We start from the raw sequence: 15,986 nt of genomic DNA on the forward strand, positions 1-15,986 counted from the left end.
ACAAGAAAGCCCCATTCTGGAACCCCCCAGTTAATTCAAAATGTTGCTTCCCCATTTTCAATTATGCCTAGGTGCCCACATGGGGATGTTCATACATTATTACAGGGGAAGTTGCTGTGATAAATAAACATAACGTTTCACTGATGTTACCCGGTATGAAAACCATATCCTCACTACCAATGATACATACTGCCCTCTAAGTTGATGGAGTAACACTCATGAGCATTGGCAATATGAAGCTAATACCTTCTGGTCTGAGGGCAAACTGTGAAATCCCATCCACCCAACCCTCCCAGGTCTTGGCAAAGAGCTCTGCTCCATACATCTCCTCCATGGGCTGCCTCATCCTCGCACTCCACTTGGACACATCACGGATAGCTATAGTGTACACACAGACACGCATGAACACACATACTGTAGTACAAACACACAGGTGCAACGATTTTGGGCATGATGTCACTACATTTTCACAGAAATTCAAAAACATGCAGATCTACCAGCTCACAACAGCAGTGATTGTAGCAGCAGAGGTGGAGCTCTAGTACCATTGTAAATGCTGATGTCTTGTTGGGAGACATAGGCATTGGATCCCCAAACTACCATCTTGTTGATGAGTCCTGGGTTTTTGGCTGCTGCAATCAGGGCTGTAATTCCTCCATCACTCCAACCCAGCAAAGAAAACTTGTGAAAGCCCAACGCCTGCAAAGGAAAACCTTTTAGCTGAAATGTTCTTTGATCGCCTAAAGCTTGAGTTATACATGGTTGCATGCGGGTGACACACCCTGAAAATAGCCAGTTCACACATCAGCTATTATCGGCTTATGACACAGCACACAACCATAAATCAGGCATGCATGTTCTAAAACAGAAGACTGAAGCAGTTCACTATGAGGCAGGCTAATGCTTTAGCACAATGTCATTATTGATGTTGTATAATGTTTACCTTAAATGCACCAAATGCTCCCACAACTGCATTTGATCAAGGAGCTTAATGAGGGGCTATGTCCAGCATTTAGTGTGTGTGCAAACACAAACTTTGTCCTAACACAAACATTAAATGCCATTGACAATGAATGGACAATTTTGAGTGTTTGCGTAAACACAAACATTGCATAACAAACATTGAAGACGAAGGTGAGGACGCAAATTTTGATTGGCCGGAATGAGATGATGTATGATGATAATTATGATAAGAGTGCCCCTCACTTCACACGGGTGTGATTTATTTTAAGTCTGTATATGACTTAAATTGTCCTCATCCACATACTTTTTATTTCAACTGTCTATCATTCCTTACAGTATAGCACACTCAGGTATGCAATTTCATTCAGACGCTGTAGTGTAAGTAGCTTGGATGGGGAATAATGAGCCATAATATAACATGTTGATTTATTATTGATTGATTAGACCAATGATTCTCAGGGGTCCCCCGGAAAAAATCATAGTTACGCCAGGGCTCCACCGGACGCGTTGCGTCTCCGTCGCGTGCGTCAAAAAACGCACCGGTTCAATTTTAATGCACGCGTTAATGTCACGCAACGCGGGCAGTGGAGCCACCCTTCATTGATTAAAAAGGGAACATTCCCTGACGGTGACGGAGACGCGACGCTGACGCGCCCGGTGGAGCCCCGGTGTTAGGAAATAATAGCTTTGTAACTAGCAGCATACAAATGGAAACGATGGACCCTTAATGCATACCAAACTGGGGGCCCTTGAAATAAAATATATATTTTTTGAGAACCACTGGATTAGACCTTCATCAAATCCACTGCATCCTTGGCGTCCCTCTCAAAGAAGTCTGGGAGGAAGTCTCTCTCAGGAGGGCGAGAGCATCCATATCCCCGGGGGTCCCAGCCAACCACTGTGAACATTTCCTTATTCAGAGACTTCAACTGAGGCCCAAAGTCAGTCTGAGCACTTCCTGTGGTGGGAGAGACAAAAACGGAAACAAATATTACACAATACATACACCGATATATATATATATATATATATATATATACACACACACACACACACTCTGTACAGTGGCTGTTTACTAACTGTTCGTCATCAAGACGTAACAGGTCGATTTGCCTCAGACACATATGACGTAAATTCTCCATTCATTGTCAATGGGAATTTAACAAAAAATACCGATTTGCTCGTCTACATGACGTAAATTCTCCATTCATTGTCAATGACATTTAATGTTTGTGTTAGGAAAAAATAGACGATTTGCTCAGATACATGACGTAAATTATCCATTCATTGTCAATGGCATTTAATGTTTGTGTTAGGACAAAAATCTACACTATATATAAAATCTAGTGTTGCAAATTACGGCTAGGTTCTCAGAGTGGGGTCCGGGAACCTAACCTGACTCCGCCAGATGGGGCAGCAGAGAGTACACTGGGTTCCCCCCTCCTGCTCGGGAAACCCAGTGTACTCTCTGCTGCCCCATCTGGCGGAGTCAGGTTACCGGGAACCCCCAGGGCAACAAAATGTGTTAAACATGTTATCCGTTATTAGATTATGTTGGATATTCAAAAATAGCAGATGTACAAACTAGCATTGTGGCACAAGCTATTTTTGTGTTTGAAAATGTAAAAACCAAACACAAATCTTCTCTTCTGGAGATCCCTGTAAGTTTGAGAACTATCGTTATACTTATAGCATGCATGTGTTGTGTTGTTTACCCAGTGCTCCAGGTAGCAGGAGGACAGCATGGCTCCCTCTACCAGTCTGCTCATAATACAAGTCCACTCCATTTACATGTTGTCTTCCAGACGTCACAGAAGAACTATGAAGCAAAAACACACTAGCTTTGGTAACTCTAGAATAAAATAGAACAGAAGAGAATAAAACAGCTACAGTAGTCCTCTTGTCTTGTGATGCAGTAGAGTAGACCTTATTGAATAATCACACAAAGCAGTCTACTGGGCTTAATATTATTCAAACATAGCACCATCTAGTGCAGATATATGGAACTACAAAACTAATGTAGAGCAAATCATGCCTAGAGTAAAGTTATACGGCAAATGTCGACAAAAGATGTTACAACTGAACCCAAAAAACAAAAATACTTTACTTTGCACTGCAGGCTATGCTAGTACACAGACATTTACCAGTACAGCTGGATCCCTTTCATAGCTTTGCTGATTTCAGTTTTATGCGTGCAGAATCGTCCTCCCAGTAACCACAGCGACATTGCTCACAGAGGTTCAAAGCAAAGACAGACAACAAGGGAAATCTTTGAAAACGAGACTGAAAATCATTTACTTTACTAGCACGTCAAGTTAGTTTTGGTGAAATAACGTAGCCCGGATGGCACTTTGGACTTCCGGATCTCTTATTTTGGATATTATATATTTTGTCTTTCTTTTTTTTTAATGGTGAATTTACGAAAGCGAAAGTAAACTCATCAAGTTACCCCCAGGAGTTAACTCAGGACTTAACATATATCGTTCAAAGGTGGACGAGATTAGCTCTGGCCCATAGCCTTCTACTGCTTAGGCTATGCAATATCTATGAGGCTATGGACCAGAGCTAGTGGACGATATGATAAATTCCTGAGGCTGCCCACCGCGATCCTCCACGTCACGTTCTAGAATCTTTTTATATAATCAATGAATGAATGTGACTTATGTGAGCCACGTGACAGACAGATTTTTGTAAACGCCTCCACTCTGCTGCTTGTCATCATGGCAAACCCAGTCAGGAAGTGGAACCCAAGACAAAAACAATTGCTGTGCTAAAAATATCTCGTTTAACAGGAGATGTGAAGAAGGTCGGTCGGTGTGTGTATACAGCTATACGCATTTACTGTAAGTCACATGATAAACAAACCATACTATTGAATGTCCGATCAATTCCATATTGTCATCATCACCATCATCATCAGCATCATTAAAAACTAAACAAACAAAAACAGCTTGGATTTGGGAGTAAATTACAAGAACGTGGTAAAAAAATATCCCTGTAAAAGACTAAAGGAAGAAAGATGAAGGCATGGAGAAGCTTTCATCTTGTTAGAAAAGTATTAGTATTATAGCCTATAATAAATTGTCTCATGCATCTGTAGTACCATGTGTTCTAATTCATTTTTAATCTGTTTAATCAATGACCTCTTAAATACAGGAAAGGATTCCAAATAAGCCAGCTGGCTTCTTCCTTTCCTTGCATTGTATTTTTGTTCTTTGATATGTATTGTCTATTTTTTATACTATGTGCTAAATAAATAAACCTAAACCTGTTCATTGCTCAATCTGTGCAGGGTGTATCAATCATATTTCCATTATATAAACACATACAAATAACTTTGTATAAATTCAAGCGTAGTCCTATATTACGGTAAATGCATAGGCTCACCCAAACAACTGGCCAAAATGACATGAACCATTTTGCTTTTTACTTCCTTCAGAGGTCATTACTCCAAATATGGCCAGCTGCCAGCAACTCTCCACCAGTACTCGCTATTGGCTCTGTCCTCCTCTGCCCTGAAGTGCCAGGCCCAGGACGGAATGGCCCTCAACCATCTTATGGTTGGTATGCGACTGTCCCATGACCTATCCCGGGTGGGCTAAATATATATCCAAGAAGGCGTTGCTCTGCGAAGGTCACATTGCGTCATCCCAAAGCAACAGATTCTCAATTAACTTGAGCTCAAGCCGTGGAACAGAGTTGTTGAGAGCTTTATTATACCCCCCAGGTCACACTCAGAGCACTTTTCTTAGTCCATGGAGGAGCACCAGAAGACACGGAGCATGGCAAATGATCTCTAAATGATCTACCTGTTGAGTGGATTTGACTGCTACAACGCAATACTGGAGCGCTGGATTATTCTACTTTGTCAAGGGATTTGAGGAGCTTCAACAAAAAGGCTATACTTGGTGGAGAATGATCAAATCGAAGAGATAAATTGAGGAACTCAACTTCATGTGCCTTGCCTTTTATTATAATTAATGAATTCAAATCATTTGTGGACATGGGTAATGGAATAAACAAGGTACCATACATTGAACTGCTTTCAATAAGTGTTTGGAAAGAGAAAGTTTAGAAGTTAAATATATATGACTTGTGATTTGTGATTTGTACATTTCTAACCTGAGTTTCTATCTTACTTAAGGTCCTGCCAGATCTCTATTTAGGAAACTTCAGAGGTAAAGTGCCACCCACTTATTCCATGTAATTACTGAATAAAAATGATTTATTGTTAGGGCAATGAATGTAATAGTGTTTCAGTTCCTCTGTGAAGTGGCATGTGGTGACATGCAGCACTGAGCTCTGTTTCTATAGACAATATGAACCACTTAAACCCTGCCTTGTTGACCGGGGTCCCCCAGGGGTCCATACTTGGTCCTCTGCTACACCAAAATCTCTTTTACGAAAATAGACTATCTACAAGCTCACAATGTGTCACAGTGTGTTGACACCCTCAGGCATTTATGTTGATTTAAACTGGACAGTGGATAGATCTGTGTGTGTGTGTGTGTGTGTGTGTGTGTGTGTGTGTGTGTGTGTGTGTGTGTGTGTGTGTGTGTGTGTGTGTGTGTGTGTGTGTGTGTGTGTGTGTGTGTGTGTGTGTGTGTGTGTGTGTGTGTGTGTGTGTGTGTGTGTGTGTGTGTGTGTGTGCTTTGTCAGCAGTTGGAGAAAATAGATTACTTTCATGGGTGGTTGTTTGTGCGCTCATGATTCTGGGAATCCCCCCCCCTTCACATGGGGGTGTCCTAGACTTCCTAAGAACTAAGACTCTGTGATAAGGTTGTTGATCTTGTGTACCAGACAGTGGTAGTAGAAGTAGTAGTGGTTTTTATTTTTTACTTGAGTAAAAGTAGCAATACCACAATTTAAGTCCTGTATTCAAAAATTGAAAAAGGTTAGTAAAAGTAATGTCATTTTTCTAACTTTCTTAGAAAACATTTAAACAGCCGAAGTGTAAAATAAGGGGTTTAAGTGGTTGATGTATGTTATTGTTATAATAATCAAATCAAATCTGCAATGTAACTATCAACTAAAGCTGTCAAATAATTGTAGTGAAGTAAGTACATCATTTGCCTTTGAAATATAGTGGAGTAGTATGTATATAAGTATACAAAAATAGAAATTCTCAAGTAAAGTCAAAGTACCTCAAAATTGTACAGTACTTGAGTAAATGTCATTAGTTACTCTTTCACCACTAGAGATGGTTGGTTGTTGTTGATCTTGTGTACCAGAGACCACTGTTTATGTCTGAAAAGAATGGAGAAACTCTTTACATATAGCAAATGTGTGAGAAACGGTCAGGAAATGTATTAATGATGCTGTTCCATCCATTTCACAATTGCCACCGATGCTATATTGACATTGGAGCTTTGCTAACCATATAATATCGTAACATTTTAACAGCTGATGCGTGCTATGAAGCCGTGTTTCTTGGCTACCCTTTCCGACTCTAAACATGTAAGGCCGGAGATGAACAGTTTGTGTGGTGTAGGGTGACGGCCGACAGCTAGTATCCTGTCACCAGCTCTAACAGAACATCAGCACCTCGGGATCCTCACATAATCCTATTTATCTTATACCAACAACACACTAGAGGACGTACACTTCATTATCTGACCTAGGAAACCTGGAAAAACCTTCTGCATGTCATGCCTAAACAAACATATTGACCATTTGCATTTTACCGTGTTAAGATATCCATACTCTCAAACGTCATACTTTGCTGAAGTCTATAGACAAGACAATTGTTTTTTCCAGTTTAGGAATGGGACTAATTTCCATCCATACGTGACAGAGGGTTTTGCCCTATCTGGGCATTTATAACCTCGCGTTACCAGGCTTTCAGGGCATGTATAGAATAGATTGCGTCAGCATGCTGCAAACGTGCAAAGCATGAGAAACATTGCCCTGGCCTGGGCACATCTGTCCTAGCTTGGCTTCCTTTTAAGATTAGAACATTAACTGTTTCTTGCTTTGGGCCAAGGTGTTAACACATAACCCAGAAATGCTGGTTTTATGGGTTTTTTTCAGTTAAGTTAATAAGAGCAGACCTATATATAGGCCATATTTGCTTGGGACATATATGAGGAGTGTGTCTGTAGGGTGTCGTTGGCACATTTATTTAGTTGTTGGTTATGTGTGGTGATTTGTGATTGGAGGAAGGGGATGACTTGAGGCATTTGATTTTTGCAATCCCCAGATTCTCAAGACAGGGATAACCTGGCGCGGCACAACATCACCCACATCCTCTCTATCCATGACAAAGCTGCACCCATCCTGGAGGTGAGAAACCATGTCTGTCTGCCGCCCTGGCCTTGACACAGAGTCACTGACCACATGCTGCCCACTGTAAACACCCACGCTTTAATGCTCTTTAATGCAATGATGTTACCTGTTACTATCATCACACACTGTGTGGCATTTTGGTATGAAGGGACAGCGGAAGGATGACCATAGTTTAGACCAGGGGTTCTCAACCCGTGGGTCGCGACCCCCCGGGGGGTCGCCAAATCATTTTGGGGGGTCCCCAAATTATTTTCAAAAAAAAAAGTTTACATAGTACACATAGTACATGCATAAACTTTCCTTAATTATTATATCTGGTTTCAGTATTTATTCATGATGTATTTTCACTATTATTATGGTTATTGTAGCGGGCAATTTGTATTGGGGGTGGGGAGGGGGGCGGGCGGGGGTCACGAGACACGGCCAAAGCATTTCTGGGGGTCCCCGGATCAAAACGTTGAGAACCCCTGGTGTAGACTACTCTGTCTGATGAATAGATAGATAGATAATAAAATCTATTGTTATTTTGGCTTAATGAGACTGCAACCTGACCTAAAGATTTGAAAGTGCATCTACTTTACAAGGGTTCTAGTTTTTCACATGTTGCTTAATGCTAGATTAAAATGTTGTGCTTTGTTTATATAGGAGCATTGTACTGACAAAACTCACACTAACACATGATCACAGGGGAAAGTTCTAACTTGTTCTGGGTGATTTTCATTTTTATAATGTAGCCTAGTGCTTGTTTTGTTTCTTACCTTTATTTACCCAGGGGAGGTTCACCGAGAACGAATTATCTTTTTCAAGAACGCCCTGCTTCACATTCACTCTCACTCACTCACGCATGCACGCATGCACACACACGCGCGCACACACACACACACACACACACACACACACACACACACACAGGTTATTATGCAAAACAAAAACATATTTGTTATTAGCACTTAAAGTGGAATAGATGCTGAAAACAATGTTAGAACATATAGACCAAGACAAAGATTTCCTTCTTTATTGTCACAGTGGCGTTTGAGTTTCTCTACTGCATATTACTTAAGTCTTAGATACTTAAGTGTTATATACAGATATAGAGGTTCAATACTTGTCAGGGTGTTAAGTTCTTGCCCATCACTTAGTTAGGTAAAGTTAGCTTAAGTTGTGGCAAATCTGCAAAAAAAATGCTTACCACTAGCTTTCTTCACAGATGTGTTCATAAAGGTGTCTAGTGTCTACTATCACAGAAAAAATGGTTCCAACCCAACTCCCTTGGGAAACTTTGTGACAGCTGCTGAAAGTTGGGGTACCATTATCAACCAATATAAGGCAAAGAATTACAAATTTCATTATACTTTAAGTAGCATGTGACATGTCAAACTAGGGGGTTTTCATGATGCTGAATCCATTCCAAGAATGAGTTTTGCACGAAAATACTCCTTGGGCTAAATTCGGCCATAGCCACTTGCCCAAATGTGCCCAAATGTGCTGACCTCATCACATTTGTGATGACGGCTATGGGCATTTTTAGGCAAAGGAGTGTTTTTTGTGCAAAACTAATGCTTGCAATGGATTCAGAATCTTGAAAACCCCCTAGTTTGACATGTCACATGCTACTTAAAGTACATGTGACATGTCAAACTAGGGGGTTTTCAAGATTCTTATATTGGTTGATAATGGTACCCCAGCAGCTACCCCAGCAGCTGTCACAAAGTTTCCCAAGGGAGTTGGGTTGGAACAATTCTTTCTGTGATAGTAGACACCTTTATGAACACATCTGTGAAGGTAAGCATTTTTTTGCAGATTTGCCACAACTTAAGCTAACTTTACCTAACTAACTGTAGAGATTCGGGTTTGATTCTTCCATGGTGCACATGGTTTGGTTTGCCCAATTTGCGGGTTGGAAGCCGGCAGGGGAAGGCGATCTCTGTCGCTGCATAGGTTGGTCTAGGGCCGGCGGTGCCTGTTCAGCAGAAAGCGGTACTATTTGGGATAATTGTGTTCGTCAAGCGTTATGCCCTCCCAGTAAGACTCCTCACTGTCAGGTGAAAAGAAGCAGTGGCGACTCCATGTGTATTGGAGGACACATGTTGTCTACACGCTCCTCAAGACCAATAAGTATAGGGTCTGGCAGTGACTGACTATGAGGGAATTGGTCATGACTAAAATTAGAGGACCCATCTGTTGACATTTGACCACTGTATTATCAGAATGCAGCTGACATCTTTACTTGCTTCTTTCGCAACTTTCATCTTTTCTCATTGAAAGCAGGCTTAAAAGCCATTTGCTTTCTCTATCCAATGGCTGTATGTCAGCATATTTTCACTACGAAGAAACAGTAGTGCTAAAGAGAAACAGCAACTTTTACTACAGTATCACTACCCAGTCTGGTCAACCACCAAAACTTTTAAAAAGGTCACACACTGGACATTGAACCATGCTGTCATTCCTTATCTGCCCTGCCTACTTATAGAGCGTCGCAGTCCCGCCCCCTACCATGGCCCAGGAAATGAATCCCAATGCATTTTTCCCATAGACATTTCAAAAAGTATTTATTTAAAGACGGTTACGCCGCGGACAAAGCCAACTCGAGTCGTGACAACTCATGACAACACAAACAATATTTTGGACCAAACAAATAATTACAAAGAAGAAAAACAACAAAAAAACCTGCCGTTTTTTTCTTCTTTCTAATTATTTGTTCGGCCCAAAAAATTGTGTTTGTTGTCATGATTTATCACGACTCGAGTTGGCTTTGTCCGCGGCGTAAACGTCTTTAAATACTTTCTGAAATGTCTATGAGGAAAATGAACGGAGAATCATTTCCTGGGCCATGGGAGGGGTCGGGACTGCGACGCTCTATTAACCACATGAACTTTTCTTAATCAGGATTAAGAAAAGTTATAAAAACAAAAAATGCTCTTTATTGTGACGTGTTGTGAATTTGTAGATTGGCTATTTTTGCAGTAGTATATATAGAGTTTAAGTGGTTAATCAGCTTTTTGGTCACCTCACTGTAGAGATTGAATTAACTAGTTACAAGACAGTACTCTGCAAGTCACTCAGTGACTTGCAGAGTACTGGCCAGATGGACGGCCTATTTGCATATCCAACAGTCAACCTGTTTAAGGGTTGATTTCTTGGAAGGTGGCTCAGCGTTTACAGACAGCGGAAGGGATGTTTTTATATGGCTGGCTGCACTGTACTGTTAAATGTGTGCTGTGTGTAGAAAAAAAATAAAATATAATGCTCAATCCTTTTTCCATATTCTTCACCGGAAAAAAGTACTTATATATATATATAATATGTATAGCAGGCTTGCATATTACAAAGGTGTTAGGTGCATGGTTGGGAATCTGTATTTGTGTTGGTGTGTGTGTGCATCCAGTACAGTATACTGAGCTATGTGTGGGAGTTTGTGTAGAATAGAAACCGGCCTATATGGACCCCTGTGTCTCAGTGTGTCCCAGAGGGCCCTGGGGTGATGCTGAGGTGTAGTCATTTAGGGACAAGGTGGTTTCTCTGTCTACTGGGGCTATGCACGCACAGTCAGCTGTCAGGTGCACATTACCCAATCTCTCCCCCTCTCTCTCTCTCACTCACTCTCTCTCTGTGCGAGCGTGTGTGTACACACACGCACACACACACACACACACACACACACACACACACACACACACACACACACACACACACACACACACACACACACACACACACACACACACACACACTCGTGATCACTCATGATGAACAACCTGTCCAGAGGATATCAGATTTGGGGGGCTGTCCAATGATATGAGGATACACCCCTCAAATGGCCACGGTGTTAAAGCCTCTATAATTCATAATGTGACAGCATCTATTTTTTCTCCCACCAGGATATGACATATCTTTGTATATCTGCTGGTGACCATTCTAAGCAAAACTTGTAAGTTACACACTTCTACAGGATTACTGTGTGTTGCTGACAATAGAGATGCATGACTATTACAGTATGTCTTGATCATGTAATGTTCTGTAGTAATTTGTTTTTTGTTGTTTGTTTTTCTCACCAGAGTCCAACACTTCAAAGATTGCATTGTGTTTATCCATGAGTCCCGACTTAAAGGAGAAGGCTGCCTTGTCCACTGGTGAGACAGAAATAGAAATCAGGCTATACGTAGGCTATACGTCTAAATATCACATGCAAAACAAAAGTGAGAAAGAAAAATAAATCCTAGTTGACTGATCGAGATGCCATTCACTTTGAAAATACATATCATATAATTAAATATATAATCATATAGGCTGCTGAGCAACATTTCCTGTCTATGCACATTTGATCATTATTTTTGACAGGTGCTGCAAATTATCATTTTAATGTTAACTTTTATTCCAGGAAAACAATAAGCTCTTTGGGGGAGAGTCAACAGTCCACCTCTCTTTCTTTCTTTGTATTTCTTTGTTTTCAATTAGTAATTTGACATTGAAGGTTATGTTGGAATTTGATCCAATGCAAGCAGGAATACTATTCTCGTGTGACTATTTGCCTTGTCGTTTGCTGACTAAGGTTCATGCCACTTACTCTGATTTGGCACTGGCACTCTTGATAAGAGTGCCAGTGCTAAATGCCTAAATTGACAATATCATTGGGATACATGAGTTCCCAGTGCTAATACCTGCCACGGATTTGAGTTATTTACATATAACCAGGAAAAGAAAACCAATTGATCAGCACATGAAGTAAAAAGCGTACTTATTGTGTCCTCCAGTGTGGCAGGTGTGTCCCGTAGTGTGACCCTGGTGGTGGCGTACCTCATGACAGTGACAGGACGGACCTGGGTGGAGTCACTGGCTGCTGTGAGGGCAGCCAGGCCGTCTGCTGGGCCCAACTTGGGCTTTCTACGTCAGCTGGAGGAGTTTGAGAAATATGAACTGACACAAGTGAGTGGTTTTCGTATATTAAAGAGCCAAGGGAGTGCTACAATTTTTGAATTTTTCCAGTTTTTCATGTGTCTATGAGGTGACAGTACTTCATTAGACACCCTGGAGTCATTTTTATGTGCAATGGTGTATTAACTTTGTATTTAGGGTTTCTTCCTGGAGGCTGAACCCTTGACAGTCAGACCCCTAACCCCTCCCCCTTTATCATACTACTACAGCTGTGGGTGCGGCTTCAGTTCAGGTGGATCACCACCCATCACCACCCACCAGGCAAACCAGGCATACTAAATGAACTGGTGGGCCTGCCCACATAAAAACATCATTTTAACAAATACTGTACACTTTTTTGAAAAATTATATAACAATAAGACCTGATGATCATGTTTTAGGGTGGAAAAAAATCACGGCACTCCATCTTTAAAAATACTAGAGCGGTGCCTGTGGGGCCTCTACAGTGGTGCCTGTTGGGCACTGGCCTACTTGGAACGATGCAAGTTGGAAATGCATGGCCCACCCAGATATTATGTCTGTGTCCCTTTTATGCCCATATAGAGCACCGAAGTCCTGACGTCACTGTCAGTAGAGGGCGTCAATCCACAGGTTTGTCTACTTTTTATTTGCATTGTAATCTCCATCGGGGGATTTTAGATCGCCTCATATAAGAACTGTGTTTGAAAAATAAACCGATCACCCCGGCCTTTTCACTCATTATATGAAGCATCGACTGAAGGTGGAAATGTACAAATATACCCAAAGAGTAACAAAAAAATCACACCCGTGTGAACTGAGTGGTGCAAGGTCTTATATAGCCTGATCAGCTGTGGTCTGACGTAATGTCAGTGACCATAGTAACCATGCTCATTGTTTTGGTACGAACACGGGTACATGGGTACAAAGCCAGTTGTTGGAGTGGTTTGCACCACTCAAAAAGCATTAGAAACGAGTGAAACAACCCAGAGACTATACATTTCCGGTATAGGCGGGTGGCTGCATCTGCCCGTCGCACAACAGAAACTGAATGTTAATTACGTTTATTTTTATTTTTATTTTATTGATATTTAATGTCTCGTGGTTAGTACGAGTCGAGTCACCACCAGCTGAGCTTACGTCAACAAGGAATCTCAGGAACGCAATGTGTTGACAGCTGGGCGTGACGTATATTAGCAGCGACATTGCCTTCATATGTAGTTTCAAGGCTTTTGCGGCCACATTAATTCCATTTTCTCCAGAAACTGGCTGTATCAAATATGAATGACGACAACGACGCACAGCCACTCCCCTGACAGAAAGGCAGGGGTGGTCGGTTTATTTTTCAAACACATATGAAGCGACCTAAAATCGACCTAAAATCGCCCTATGGGGATCTCAATGCAACTAAAAAAATCACACCTGTGTGAACTGAGTGGTGCAAGGTCTTATATAGCCTGATCAGCTGTGGTCTGACGTAATGTCAGTGACCATAGTAACCATGCTCATTCTTTTTGGTACGAACACGGGTACACGGGTACAAAGCCAGTTGTTGGAGTGGTTTGCACCACTCAAAAATACATGAACCTGTGTATTGGCGCCCTCTACTGAAAGTGACGTCAGACTTCGGTGCTCTATATGGAGTTCTTTGTCAGGAATGCCCAAATATGGAGTATACTGTCAGGTGAAAAGAAGCAGCATGGACTCCTCATGCATATAAGGAAGCATGAGGCCAGTCCGCTTCCACCCCAGGTTGGCAGAGGAAGTGTAGCGCCCAGGATTACATTAGATAATTGACACTGGGTGACAAAATGGGTTTCAAAATCATGGGATAAATAAAAACCGTGGGTCGACTCGACACCGGCCGACACCAGCCACTGCACCCCTTGCGATGGTGTGGAACGCGTGTGTCGAATTTGAAGTCGGTGGGGCTAACTGTTCTCGAGTTACGACATGGTGCATTTATAGATAGATATAGAGATATAGATATAGATATAGATATAGATATAGATAGACTGACATGCCCAAAATATGGATGCCAAGTTGCCATTTTTATTTGTCCATAATGTATTTCATCTGCCAAAATAAGTGTGTAACGGCCAAGCTACACCAGGCTTTTCTCGCGCGTTTTCTCCCGCGTGTGCGTTTAATTTAGGTCCAGTCCTATTTAAAAAAATGCAGGGTAAACGCACGAGAAAAGCCTGGTGTAGCTTGGCCGTTAGTCTTTTCAGTCTCTAATGTTTTCTTTTCTGTCCTTCTACTTTTGTTGCAAAAAATGTAATCTCCTCCCTCTCTCTGTGTCCAGTATAGAGCATGGTGGACGGACAAGTATAAGAATAATCCTTTCAACGACGATGAGGAGGTCGCAAACCTATTGGTCCGCAAAAACCTTGCCATGGCAAACGGCATTGCTTCCCAACGGGCCACAAATAACACATGAGCCAGTCAAAAAGCCCTCCTGACAGACAATGTCCATCAATCCTGTTCAATCTACACAAGCGCAACCACTGCCTCCCACAGAATGGCCGTGAGAGGAGTTAATGTTGACCATTCAGCCTCTATATGAGCAGTGACTATGAAGTTTGGTTGAACTCCTATACATCTAGCAGCTAATTTGTCAAATGGTTCGCAACCTTTTCTGGATCGGTTCGCAGCCCACCCATCTGACCACTGTTTTTTTATATATTTATATTTGTGTTATATTATCATTAAAATTGTAATGTTTTGCCAAATATTTGGGAGCCCTCTAGCAATATCCTCACGGCCACGGGCCACCGGTGGGCCCCGGCCCACAGCTTGGGAATCGCTGGGATAGTGTATGTTCAATGATAATTTGACTCTCACATAGGGTACAGTCAAGCCAATGGGGGGTTTTGTGGTCATGGTCTCAAGTCTCTTTTGACATTATACAGCCCTGCCTCCAACTGTCAAAACAACATGCAAGGGCAGTCAAGCAGAACCCCAAAAGTTGGCCTAACACAGCAAAATGTTCAGTGTTGATTCAACTCTTAGTCTAGGCTATAAATTGACATTTTCTTGATGAATTAATACACTCTCATAGTTCAATTAACACCCTTTATTGTGCAGTTTGCCTGAATTACCTCTACACAAGCACATTTATATGCTATCCCCACGCTGTACTGCATATTACTTCCCATGTAACTTATTGTGTTTGATGTGTCTGTCATGTTATGTGTAGGCTATTGGAATATAGGCTATTAGAAATATAGGCACATCATAATGTTTAAATCAATTATCTTTTTGTTTGCTTACTTTTTAACCTTTATTTATTTATGTGTCTGTTTTATTTTGTAAAGCGACTTTATATAGGCCTACCTAGAAAAGCACTATATAAATTGGTTGTATTATCATTATTATTAAAATGATGTATTCAAATCTGAAACATTCAACAATGAGTATCATTATTTCATAATGTCTGCTTTTGGTCCAGTAGACTAACTATAACAAAGCACAGAGAACCCGTGGACACAATGCATTTTACTAATATTAACTATATTATTCATATTCAACCCTGCAATGAATGAGTCTGCAATTCCCATGCAGTGCACACTGTAGTGTAGGCCTACTCACAGTGTAGCCAGCCTACTATCCGAAGTAGCCTAATTTTTCATTTTACCTGAGGCGTGTATGATTTATTTAATAATAATCTATTGACATAAGGTTTGTTATTTCATGTTTCAACCATTTGCATTTTTGCAATTTCAAAGAATTGTTTCCGTCTCCCTCTGCGTCTCATTTTCCACGTATGAGGTGCATGTTGCACGTATATGAGCGCCGACTGACGCTGCTGAGGGTTTCCCCAACCAACCATCAGTAGGTGTAGGCTA

General features: G+C 41.3%; 2 protein-coding genes across 4 annotated transcripts in view; one reads left to right on the forward strand and one right to left on the reverse strand.

The window, feature by feature from the left end:
- Positions 1-4,954, reverse strand: part of bphl (biphenyl hydrolase like) — a 6,124-nt gene extending 1,170 nt beyond the window's left edge. The window contains exons 1-5 of one of the 2 annotated variants that reach the window (XM_079506771.1): positions 4,351-4,954; positions 2,679-2,782; positions 1,755-1,921; positions 546-699; positions 247-378 (exon numbers count right to left, since the gene is read on the reverse strand). In XM_079506771.1, coding sequence (XP_079362897.1) covers positions 247-378; positions 546-699; positions 1,755-1,921; positions 2,679-2,782; positions 4,351-4,409 — 616 coding nt within the window. In that variant the 5' untranslated portion in view covers positions 4,410-4,954. Of the gene's footprint in view, positions 1-246; positions 379-545; positions 700-1,754; positions 1,922-2,678; positions 2,783-3,107; positions 3,801-4,350 lie in introns of those variants that run through there. The other variant, XM_079506770.1, reaches the window with a different exon arrangement.
- LOC306927112 (dual specificity protein phosphatase 22-B-like) overlaps positions 1-15,531 on the forward strand; it is a 44,825-nt gene extending 29,294 nt beyond the window's left edge. The window contains exons 3-8 of one of the 2 annotated variants that reach the window (XM_079506773.1): positions 5,108-5,141; positions 7,163-7,245; positions 11,127-11,176; positions 11,304-11,378; positions 12,000-12,171; positions 14,449-15,531. In XM_079506773.1, coding sequence (XP_079362899.1) covers positions 5,108-5,141; positions 7,163-7,245; positions 11,127-11,176; positions 11,304-11,378; positions 12,000-12,171; positions 14,449-14,472 — 438 coding nt within the window. In that variant the 3' untranslated portion in view covers positions 14,473-15,531. Of the gene's footprint in view, positions 1-5,107; positions 5,142-7,162; positions 7,246-11,126; positions 11,177-11,303; positions 11,379-11,999; positions 12,172-14,443 lie in introns of both variants that reach the window. The other variant, XM_079506772.1, reaches the window with a different exon arrangement.
- The last annotated feature ends 455 nt before the right edge of the window (positions 15,532-15,986 follow it).

This window comes from Electrona antarctica (assembly GCF_951216825.1).
Source record: "Electrona antarctica genome assembly, chromosome: 7".
NCBI lineage: Eukaryota > Metazoa > Chordata > Actinopteri > Myctophiformes > Myctophidae > Electrona > Electrona antarctica.